The sequence below is a fragment of the Crocodylus porosus genome, unplaced genomic scaffold, assembly GCF_001723895.1.
Source record: "Crocodylus porosus isolate Cpor-Errol unplaced genomic scaffold, CroPor_comp1, whole genome shotgun sequence".
NCBI classification, from domain to species: Eukaryota; Metazoa; Chordata; order Crocodylia; family Crocodylidae; genus Crocodylus; species Crocodylus porosus.
In genome coordinates this window covers 124,625,291-124,637,806 of record NW_017728906.1, presented here as the reverse complement: position 1 = coordinate 124,637,806, position 12,516 = coordinate 124,625,291, and the positions used below count along the sequence as shown (strand labels likewise).

General features: G+C 36.0%; 1 protein-coding gene across 1 annotated transcript in view; it reads right to left on the bottom strand.

The window, feature by feature from the left end:
* Positions 1-464: 464 nt before the first annotated feature.
* The window catches only part of RBM26 (RNA binding motif protein 26), a 97,074-nt gene continuing 85,022 nt past the window's right edge, over positions 465-12,516 (bottom strand). The window contains exons 20-22 of the mRNA XM_019528502.1: positions 11,823-11,936; positions 4,011-5,178; positions 465-1,322 (exon numbers count right to left, since the gene is read on the bottom strand). Coding sequence (XP_019384047.1) covers positions 5,089-5,178; positions 11,823-11,936 — 204 coding nt within the window. The 3' untranslated portion in view covers positions 465-1,322; positions 4,011-5,088. The remainder of the gene's footprint in view (positions 1,323-4,010; positions 5,179-11,822; positions 11,937-12,516) is intronic.

The following is a 12,516-nucleotide window of genomic DNA, read 5'->3' as shown; positions in this document are numbered from 1 at the left end:
CCCTCCCCCAAGACTGATAGATCATGAAAATTGTGACTGGTGCCACATATGGACTGAAAAATCGGGGGACAGTCATCCCAAATTTGACAGATCCTTAGTAATAAGACATGAAGAATCTTGCTTCTTTTCAAGCCAGGGGTGGATAAAAGGATTAAAGTAAGTATGCATTTGATGTCCTTCTGGACTATTCTACCTGACAATAATCCTGATTTAGCTTCTTTATTATAACTACAAAAACCAAGTCACGATGATTAAGCTACCTTTGCATTTCAAGATGTGGCTTCTTCAAGTGTTAAGCACACTGGCAGCTCTGTGCAAGAATGCTTCCATACCTTTGTCTCATACTATACACAGCAGGTTTCAGTTTGTAGGGACGATCCTAGATGAGTAATATATTCTTTAAACTATTTGAAGTATGTTTAAATACTGAAAAAAAAAAATCAAAATATTATTTGACAATTTTGCTCAATTTTTTAAAATAAAATGCTCACTTATCTATTGTTTATTTTACATTACCTTTTTCTGGGTGTTGCAATTTAATTCAGTGCATTATTTGATCATCTGGTTGGAGTCAGGTACAGAAACTATGGAACTAATGAGACAGGGCAATTTCTTCTCTTTTCCTTTCTTTTTTTCCCTACCCTTTTAAAGAGCACCTACATTCCCATCCAGCCAGCTCCATTTCAGAAGAATTTAGTTTGCCCATGTTTAGACAAGTCTGCTCCTGGAAAAAGGCAAATACTTTATTAAAGTAATATATTAGTCAAGGTTTGATAAACAGAAAACTTGAGACTTAAGAGATGGTCATTATGCAACTGAAAGTTTTCAACTGGCCATAAATGACAAAAATGACAAAAAACCCCTCATGGACTGAATCGTGGTTGCTTTGCATTTCATTTCGTTACACCTTTGAGATTTCCTCAAATGGACTTTACTTTCTTTGGTGGAAGAAGACTGTAAAGTGGGATTTTCAGGGAGAAAAATATTCACAAACCTAAAGTGCTGTTTAAAAGGAAAATGTTAACTATAAGTATTTATATCAGCTTCCATGAAAAAGAAACATTTAAATTGTCATGCTTTTCTCTATACATCACTCAACAGCTTTTTCCACTATTTTACTCTCAACTCAACATTTCAGTGAACAACATATTTGGATTTTTCTGATTCAAGCCCTTCAAACCCAGAACAGAAAACAGCATCTTAAAAGATTTACCTTTCTTCCTTCAGAAATTTGGAACGGTTTTCTGAGGAAAAACAAACCAAAAAAACACAAGACGGCCATCCTTCTCAATTTTCAAGCCTAGCAAACTCCATTTGCGCAACTGTTAGAAAAAAAAGAGCAATTTAGCTGAGCAACAACACATGCTAAGGAGGGAATCAAAAGTTGCAGAATGCATGGTTCATTGTTTAGAACAGAAAATTGCTTCAAAAAGTAGATGTCATGGCAGGATTTCTGACCAAGGCAGGCTGTGACAAGGTACAGAGAACTGATGCTACAGAATAAGATGAAGCTAGGAAAAAGGTGCACGCGCATGCACACGCACACACACACACACACACACACACGCGTGCACACGCACACACACGCACACACACACACACACAGCTAGACCAAGCAATAGGGTGTAAAAATAAATAAATAAAAAGGGCAGTTTTTAAAGGGCCCTGGGAAACATTAATTTAGTTCTGTAACTGGGATCCAGGATAAAAGTCAGTCAGATTCCAACCACAAGACTGGGTGCTGGGAGCTAGGAATCAAGACGGATCCCCACTGCTACACTTCTCATGTCACTGTTTCAATTTGCTGGCTGACAAATTGAAAGCCAGGCAGTACTGCTCAACATTGGGCTGCACTGTGTGGCTTCAGGTGCCAGCACACAGGGAGCGTGCATCAACTGATGGGCTCTCTGAGTCCAAGTTTAGCCCTGCAATTAAGCCCTGCAAGTTTAGCTCTGCAATTAAGCTGCAGAGTGATTTACAGCTTGCTGGCATGTGTTCTGTGCTGACCACATACTGGGACCTAAAACCACACACAATGCATCCCAGTGCCAAACATGGCACATGCTCAAATTAGAGTGTGATGCAAACCAGTGACAAAGATGTCCCACATTTAACATTAATTGGCGCTTATACACATCCAGTAAGGCTGCTCCGATGCACTATAATTACAGCGTGTCAGAGCAGACTCCAGCATAATGTGTATTAGCTTCCCCATGCTGATAAGTGGCAGCTTGGGCATTTTAACTAAAGCTCGTTCGATACACATGATTTTCTGGGTGCTGTAATTAGAGCGGCTTTCAGATCCGCTCTAATTAAAGTGTCCTACCCAAGCACATATATAAATGTCCAAAATGCTTTGCCACTTTATCACAGCATGAACTGGCTGGACATGCGGCATACTATAAATTATTGTGCAATTAACATGTTAATTGTGATAAAATGTAAAGTCTACTAGGGCCCAGAAGGACACGGGAATAAACAGGAATCAATTTAGACTGGCAGGAACAACACCTATGTAGAATAGCACTTAATCACATTGGGAGGCCTCTGTAAACTACCTACCACAAACAATGCCACTATGGTTGGAAACAAAATGAGTGTGTTTGTTTCCAACAGTGAGCCATAGCACCTGATCCTGGTGCCCGTCCTTCAATAACTGAAAGCAACGTGGCAAGAACAGCAGTACAGAAAATATATTTCAGCAACAATTTTTCATTTTTATCTGATTTTAGAGAAAAATAATTATAAGAAGTTTGTCAAAGGAAAACCAGATGGCTCAGGTGATCATAATTTGTCTATGCCCCTATTTTGAAATTAAATCAAGTGAACAACTACTTAAGTTGAGAACACCTGAAATGAGCAAGCGATTTCACTCCCTTTGGACATATCACTGACTTGTACTGGGTTGGCATTCAATTAGAATACATATTAAATGAAATATACAAAATAACTATATCTAGAGAAGCATGTCAGTCCTTGGGCCTATGGTGTTTCATGGGGTGGAAAAAAAAAGCCCATAAACTTCAGTCTCTAGGACTGACTGCTGCCCTGCTGAAAATACTAAAACTATTAAAAACAGAAAAGTTAAAACACCTGCATTTATTCAATGAACCAAAGTAGCTCATTTGGAGTACCGGATAAAAAAAAAACTTCTTAAAATATTTTATTTTGCCTGAAATTAGTGTAAAAAAGTCATAATTTTCCCAAATACAGTACAAGTCTTCATAGCATGTTTTAAAAAATTACAAGTCTGGCAGTCAACTGTAGAATTTCCATGTAATGTTAAGCTGTGTAAAAAAAACCTCCAAGAAAAGATTTGGTATCCAAGGCTATCAGCAAAAAAAGGTCACAGAACAAGACATCTACCTGGGAACTCATCTAAAGGATGACATGGAGTTTCACTCTCCTTTCACTGTTCATGTAAATAAAAAAGCCCTGAGTGAAATAATGATGTTCCAAAGAATGGACCTCTTGGGTGATAATTTGCCTTCAAAGAAATTAATAAGAACATAATGAAGATACGATGGACAAAAACCATAATCTCCACACCTATTAGATAAGCAATGTAGAAGATTTATATTATGGTTATTTATAAGTTGTTGGATGCAGAAGAATTCCAATAGCTGACAGGTGACTTTCCCCAGCACAAAAGTTGTGGAAAGGAGACTATGTGCCAATTCAAAAAACATGAAACCCATTCTTTTGGGTGCTGGATGTCCCTTATTTCAAAAGAACTAAGCTTTAAGCATTCTTCCTTTTAAAGAAGGCAAGAAACTACAGAATATATTAAAACAAAACTGCCCTGTGAAAAATTGCAGTGTTTCTACAAAAATCACAATTCTATTAGTATCCCATAGCTTTACATTTTAAAAAGAAACCAAACAAACAGACCATGGTATCGACTGATCACCCGCCAACTTTGGTTTAAAGTAGAAAAAATCTTTTTTTTTTAAAAAGGACACAGGAAATATTAATGTGTATGCTCAAAAGTTCTTCAGACTAATACCTACCAAATTCTGCACTTTTCTTAAAGTATGCTGTATTACATTTCTTTTATTATATAGTTCTTCATGGGACCAGGTTTTCTTCTACAGGTCCATATTGTAAGCATACAGAAGGCTTTTCTTATTCATGAAACGTTATTTGGAATTGCTTGATAATAAATTAGATCCTCAGTTTTAAAGCTTAAAAAACGTTTCAAAGGCTTTCACGGTGCAAAGCCATACATTAAAGTACATTTAAATATGAGACTTCACATTACGTCGTTACCTTTTTTATGCTTTCAATATTATGATGATGTAAAAAGACAGTGATTATAGCTCCTTTTGTGAATATGGGGGTGGGGGTTTCCATTTGGAATGGTCTTTTTTCTTTTTTTTTTCCTTTTTTTTCTTTTTAAAATTTTTTTCCATTATCAAGGACTGTTGTCTTAGCTTTTTTGGTTATTGCTTTTTTTTCTTTTTTTTTCTTTCTTTTTTTTTGAAGACCATTCCATTTCTTTATTTTTTTAAACATCTTAAAGTCATAAGGACTTATATGCAAAGCAGTCATACACTGTATCATTAAAACCCATACGTAAAATACGTACACAAATCCAACAAAAGGCTAGTACATAGTAAAGCCTAAGCATACTACTATGCAATATTATGAATACATAACTTTAGAGACTTCAGTTTAGTACTGTTATCTATTCATTTCTGAAAACATTCACAAAGATTTTAAATGCAAATTTTCATTCCATATCTGGAATAGAACAAAAATCATCTATGTTATAACAACCCTTGGTCATCTGTGTTTTGACCAATTCATTAAATTACAAAGAACCCAAAGAATTCTGTAACTTTCAGTAGAAGTATGTAATAAAAACATTGCATAATGTTCCTAATATGATGTCTTTAGCAATTGTTTACTGAAATGTAAAACATCACTCTCTCAAAATACAGGATCAATCAGCTGCTTTTTCATCTATTTCTTAAATCCAACTTCATCACATTTACCAAAAACCCTTTAATACAAATATGCAAAAGTACATTAGGTAATACTAATGCAACACAGGTACAGTTCTAGCATTTTCAATGATCAGTTGAATCATCTTCTCCATGAACGAGATTCATTATCCTCTTCCTCTTCATCATCATCTTGAAGCAGAGAGTCATCTACCAAAGATTCTTCCTGAAACTTTAAAAGAAAGATATGATAGGTTCCAGTAGAGAACATATTAAGTAAAAAAATATTTTTTGGTAAACAAGAGCTTAAAATATCATAAACAGAAGCAAACTTTCTTAAAAATGAAATAGAAACAAGTATTTGAAATTGCTAGTATGTTATAAATAAATATAATTTCTTAAAAATGTCATTTTCTTTAAAAACAATAATTTAATTTTTTTCTTTAAAGCTAACAACATAAAAGGACAGTAAGAATCAGAAGATGCACTTCTTCTGGCTCTTCAATATGTTATGTGTTCAAAATTTAATTGCCATCAATCCTAAGACACTAAAATGGAAAGTAATCTATTACTCATATGATCATAGACACTTTTTGCCTTTACATCCAGAGGAACTTAAGCTACCCTAACCTCAAACCAATATCTAAAATTAGAGATGCTTCATCTGGAAATTTACCATTAAGTTTGACACTGAAACTATACAAGCAATAATCATTTTGCCTACCTCCAAAAGAAAGTCATTGCTTGTCTAAATAGAGCCCAACATTACATAAAAATTCAACAAGATGAAATAAAACGCTTATAACATGACCTTTTCCTCTTAGATTCATCACAAGATTATCTCTTCTATTCCGTATTCTCCAGATAATTCTACTTCTCCACTTACAGGGCATGTTCATATATGTGCATGCACAAGTATGTGCCTATTTGTGCACACATACATGCACTTGGCACAAACGGATGAACTATGTGTGCACAGGAGTTACCATGGCATTTGGGTAGATTTCATGTTATCAGACATGCATTTATTATGTTAAAAAAGTTGATTTTGGCAAAATGAAAGTTTTCTAATATAGCTGGAATTACAGCAGTTATAAAATGTAGATGAAATGCCATTTAGGATTGCTCTCAGGTAATTTGTTTATAACTCCATTTGTTAAAACATTACTCTTGACCTGGTCCATCTAAGATCTAGTGCTTATGCTACTGTATTACAAATACTAACAAGAGCATACACTAGAAACAATACAAAAGTGCCCTCAAAGGGAAAAGCTGACGTTTAAGGAATACAAAATGCTCCAAGGAACTCTGATTGGAAATCCATTATGCATGGGAATATACTGAAGGATAGAGGGGACTTGTTCAGTTGTAGAGAATATACATTAACTCTACTTGGTTATGTAAACAGGATAAAAGGGCAACGTGGACCTGTATAGTTAAAAGGGAAAAATACATATAAGCACTTGAATTACCTACACAAACAGAGCAAAATCAAAATAATAAGAACTGGCAAAACTAAAGATGTAGTTCTGGCCAGTTAGGGGAGAAAAAAAAAGATTAAAATCAACAAAAGACTGCACAACATTTCATAAAAAAAAAAATTTCAACAGATAGTTCAAAGATTTTAGCAAGCATACGACAACAGTGACTCATTAGATTTGTCTATACAATCCTCTCACAAGAGTCATGTTAACAAAAGGCTGATACAATGGAAGCACAAGAAAAATGGCAAGAGATCAATGTGGCTGCCCAATGAGCTTCTAAAATTCCTCAAATGCAAAAGAAAAGCATACAGACAATGGAAGAATGGGCAGGTCACTAAGGAAGCAGCCCAGGAAACAGCAAGAGCCCAAAGGGAAAAAATCAGGAAAGCAAAGAAAAAACAAGGTCCTTGCAAAAGGAGGTCAAGGACAACATGAAGAGGTTCTGTAAGTATGCCGGCCAGAAAAGAGGGACCAAAGAAGCTGTGAGTCCTTGAAGTTGCAGCAAAGTACGTGTAGATTGAATATCTGAAAAAGTTCTTTGCTTTTAGACGTGACACAGTGGAATCAACTGCCTTAAGGAAGTTGTGGACTCTCCATCTTTGGAGATGTTCCAGAAGAGGTTGGAGATCAACTGGTCAGGGCTGAGCTATGCCTATGCTCTACCATGTGCATTTCCAGAGCTACTGGGCTTTGCTGGTTGCTCTCCCTGCCCCACTTCCACTCCTTTCTGCTACATGTCTGAGGGTATTTTTACGTGTTTTTTAGAAGGCACTAGGTGTTAGTTACAGCCAAGATGGGGGGCTTTTACTGGGGTGTTCCAGTGCTCCTGCTGGGACCAAGGCCAGAGGTTCCTGGCTAGAAGGTCTTGCCCCCTCTACTCAGGGTCAGACCGATTGCCATATTTAGAAGGCTAGACTGGTATGAACTGTTGGGGTTCTTGCTTTCCTCTGTAGACGGGGCACAGTTCCACTGCTTTACATGTGGCAGATTAGGGTGCTAGATCTGTAAGTATCAGGTGAACTCAATCAGTTCACTGGTCAGGGTTGAGGGGAGTCTTATGTAGAGTTCAGATTATAGTTTATATAGGATTGTTTGGACAGGGGTGATCCTGTCTCAGGCAGGGGATTGGACTAGATGACTTCTGGAGGTCCCTCCCAACCCTCCTTCTCTATGAGTCTATGATAGCCACAGCCGGGGGGGGGCGGGTTACAAAAATAATCTATGTTCTGCAAATTCGTCTTCTAAGAAATCCTTAGAAAGTTTCTACAATTTACCAGGGTTTCAAACAGTATAAATCCAAAACACTTATATATAGTGAATTGGTCCTTAGGCTTCTTAATAAAAAGTACTTTACTTTGTAACTAAAAGGAAGCTTGGTGAATCTTGTCACTAAGCAGATGAGCAACCTCCATTTGTCAACTGTGCCCCAGAAAATCTTTTCCTAGACAAGTAGTTACCAGGTCTGTAGAACGCTGTTCTTTTCAGGATAACTATGGCAATTTAGTAGATTATAAAATTTGCTTGCTTGTTTCTTCTGATTCCTCTTTATGGGCTCCACTTCAGGCTTAATGTCTCTGGCAGGAGTCATGAGATGGCAGAAGCATATTTTCAGAACAGATCATCTATTTCCTTCCACTGTTCCCTAGTTCCAAACACAACCCTTCACTACCTAAATTACATGTTTCTCTATTTAACTAACAGTGTCTATAGATTTCTGTTGAGTTATGGAGGAAGAGAACTGCAGAACTCATCATTCGGTAATATCAGAGAGCCTTCACCACATTTGCACTGAAGAGACTACCCACAGTCACCGCCACACAAATCTCAAAAGGGCTTTCACCCAATAACGATATTTCCCCAGAGAGATCGCACTTTGGAAAGAGCTACCCCGATACCACATGAAGATTTTCTGCAGTACAAAGAGGAAATCCCCATGAATGGCACACGATTATTTATGACATACCATCCTTCCCTGGAACCTACCTGGAAAATTCTCAAACAGTTGCAACCCATACTAGAAGACAACCCAATTCTTAAAGAGATGTTTCTAGAACCACCCATTCTAGCCTTTAGACAAGCACCAAACCTTGCTAAACCTCGTCACCAGAAGCAAACTCTCTCTGACTCAAACCAACCCAAATGGATCCAGACCATGTCAGGACAAGAAATGCAAAACCTGCCAACAAATTTCCACCACTCCCACAATAAGCACAACCCACAATAGAGCCATGACCATTCCTGGATCTTACACCTGCACTTCCAGAGACAATGCGTCTCATTCAGTTCACCAAATGCCCCAATGGAAAGTATGTAGGAGAAACCAAACAACTGTGTACCAGAATGAATGCTCACCAAAAATCCATTAGACAAAAATATCCAATTACCTGGGGGGGGGCACACTTCTAACAGTACAATCACTCCCGTTGTGACCTCTCAGTTCTAATACTCAAAGGGAACTTACAAAACACCTTTTGTAGACGAGCCTACAAACTTCACTTAATAAATCTACTGAATACAGAAGATCATGGACTTAATACAGATATTGAATTTATGACACATTACAACCTGCCTGACATGAACCACCGGGTACCTGAATGAGCTTACCGCCTGCATTCTTCTCCCCCCACCTTTTCCCCTTCCTCTCCTATCTCTACCCATCGTCTTCCCAACCTATTTACATTTTTATAGACTTCTTGTCGCACTTTTTTTTTTTTTTTTAAGCTTCTTTCCTACCTTGGAGATCTCAGAACAAAAGCAGAGTCTCACAATACCTGAAGAAGGGTGCTTGTGCCCAAAAGTTTGCAAAGACTTTTTCCCCAACTATTTAGTTGGTCTAATAAAATATATCACATCTACCCAAAGAACCTTGTAAGCTAGGGTCCTAATTTACAGAGCACTTTGCCTACATGTGGACATTCTGTGCTGCAGTAGCTTCTCACCTCTGTGACTTTTTAAAAACTTAGAAGATTTAATTCATTTGAGTAATGAGTACTTGCAGAAATAGCAATTTGGCCTCTCAAACTAGATAGGCATAAATCACAAATATCCAAGAGTTGTCTTCAGTCATAACACAAATGAGTTTTGTGAAACAGAGACGATGAAATCCAGCCTCGATGGCACAGATCCCAGACATGTATGACTGTACTTTACAAGGAATTTGGATTGTTAATAAAACAACCTTGAATATTTTTTTAGAAGGCATTTCTTATTAGGTTCTCAGAAACATTAAAGTTATATCTAATCCAGAACAGAAGCTGGTTCTGTAATTTCATTTGTTAATGGAAATGACAAAATCAAGTGACAGCTAAGCAAATAAGATATTTTATCCCACAAGATCTAAAATGTCACACTCAACATGCATCTGTACATGTCTATTACTAGATAAGGTCTCCAACAGCAATAGTTAGATAGCTCATAGATCACAGAACATGAATCAAGTGGGTACATTTAATACTTGAATACAATTTAAAAACAGGACAACCAGGAAATTAAGTGGAATCAAGAGCAATAACTATTTTACAATTACAAAGGAGATTATACACCAAATATACAAAGTTGGGAGGAAAGGATGCCAAGATAATAGATACAGTGCTAAATACATGGAAGAGAAGATTAGGAAATGTTACTAGCACTTATAAATCTTTTACCTTTAATATTAGTAATAGTCTTTCTCCTGTTCCTAAAGTCTAAAAAGTGAGCTACATACAGGCCACTACAAAAGTAAAACATTCTTGAGGAAGCCCCTCCCTCCTAATCCTTACACCTTTAAAGTGTACATGGTAGTAGTTCTGCACAATAAATATGAGTTCAGTAAGAAACTCAAAAATGAAAATCTCAAACGGCAATATTCAAAAGGGTTTTTTTTGATGCAGCAGAACACTAAAGAATAGAAATGAGAAACATCAAAATATCAAAATTGTTTGGGAAAATTAAGGACACTCAATGTGCAATGCAAACATAGCACTGTAGATAGTAAAACAAAAAAGTTCAGAATTAAAGTTAGATTTTAAAATATTCTGAGAATCAAGTTAGCATTAGCCTAATTACATCCTGAAAAAAATAACTGCCACTGTGCATTTTTGGCAAACAACTTAAAATAGAGCTGAGAAAAACTTGGATTTAAGCAGAAAATCCATTTTAAGATTACCAAGGTACCCTGAAAAACATTATTTTCATATACAAAAGGGAGATGCAAAATTAAATAAATATCAAATGCTTTGGAAAAACAGGGCTTATACCATGATCAGTTGATCACCAAACAATTTTAATAGTTAACATCAAGTGTTTAATTGCCTGAAAAATTGTATTTTTTTCCATACACGATACATATTAAAATATTTAAGTGATAAATAAAGCTAAGATCACAAAACAATGGGAAAAGTTGAAACTTAACTTTTTCTAAATATAAGACACCTAGCATATATAGATACTAAATTCCAGGAGGTTTATGGGTCAGATGCTGTACCATGAGCCAGAGGAAGATCACCCTTACCTTCAGAGATGGGCAAAACTAAGAATAAACCAATATCTCTGGACAGTTTTTAAAACTACATATATACTGGTGTTAAACTATAATTGGCTAAACCTTCTATTATTGTAAAAAGAGTGCACCTTCTCCTTTAAAGTCTTAACAATGGGTAGATGTGTAGCTCAATTTAAATAAATAAAAACTCAGTTTTTGGCAAATTGATCTTTTTCAAATCAGGGCCTTCAAGAGTAAAATTATTTCTCTGTGTCGGAAAGAAAAATCTCACACAAGTCCTAAGGAAATAATAGCGCATCTCAATTCAACACCACACAGGCATCAACATTTATGTAAAATTACATCAAATTTCTCTTCAGTCTGTACACACACTGTCAACAGATTTGATCTATTTTGCAGTGCTTTAAAAACTATAACTAAAAACTCTTCCAAGAAATTATTTTAGTTTCTATAAAATTGTCAATATGTAGGTTTTAGCCAGGACCTACTTAAATAGGAGGGAGATCTTCTCTCGCATTCATTCTTCAGCTTTGCTAATGTATGGGAAGCTCAACCGAAGATGTTAATTTATTATTTATTAATCACCAGTCTCAAATTTGGGTATATGTGCAAAGGTCAACCTGAAAACAACGTTTTCTGCTGTTTCTGGATTTTGCTATTAACCAGGGGTTGGCAACCTATAGCCTGAGAGCCACATCCAGTCTGCAGAGCCATTTGCTCCAGCCTGTAGACATGGGCTGTTGGTAGCATTCAGCCATTATGCCCATAAGTAATAAGCTTCAAATAAAAGTGCAAACCACAGATATTAACAATTTTTTTGGTTGTTTTGGGGGGTTTTTTTTAAAGAAAAAAAATTTAAATTCTTTCAACTATCAAAAAAAATATTAAACAGAGAGAACGCAAGCTTACCTCTTCCTCTTCAGGTTCAGCTTCTTCTGCTTCAACAGCTGACATATTGGTAACTGGCTTATTCCATGCCAACTTCAATTCCTGCCCTTTGAATCGAGATCCATGAATAGCAGCCTAAAGCAAGTTAAAGTAAAAAACTTATTTTAGCTTAGCATTATCTTTACAAGGGAAAATAAAATTTTCAGTAGTTGATCAGGAACAGTAGGTGTTCCTGAAGAAAACCTATGTTTTTCTTTAATGCCTTCATAAGCTAATTCTAACTATTATAAACAGCTTAAAAATTAAGTAGATTTATTAAATATAATATTTTATCTTGTAGTTTAAGAACTGATAATCAAGTGAGTTCACAAAAACTAACAGATGCAACAAAAAAAGCTTAGTAAGTAATGAATCATATGTAGATAACAGTACTTGATATTACTGCTTTTGAGCAACATTTTGATCGGTGTTTCACCTTTCAAAAATTGACAAAGCTGAAAAACGCTTAATACATAACTTATTAAAAGGAACTGAGGCAACCAACAAATACAAATGGTTTGATGTAAAAAAATTAAACTTGGCGATTATAACTTATTCTACTGGAAAATGTTCTGCTTCTTGTAAAGCCTTTGTAATTGAAATGTAAAAATTTTAACTTATGGGATATTCATGCCTTTCTAAGTACCCAATGCATTAAGTGGCTGCTTTGGAAATA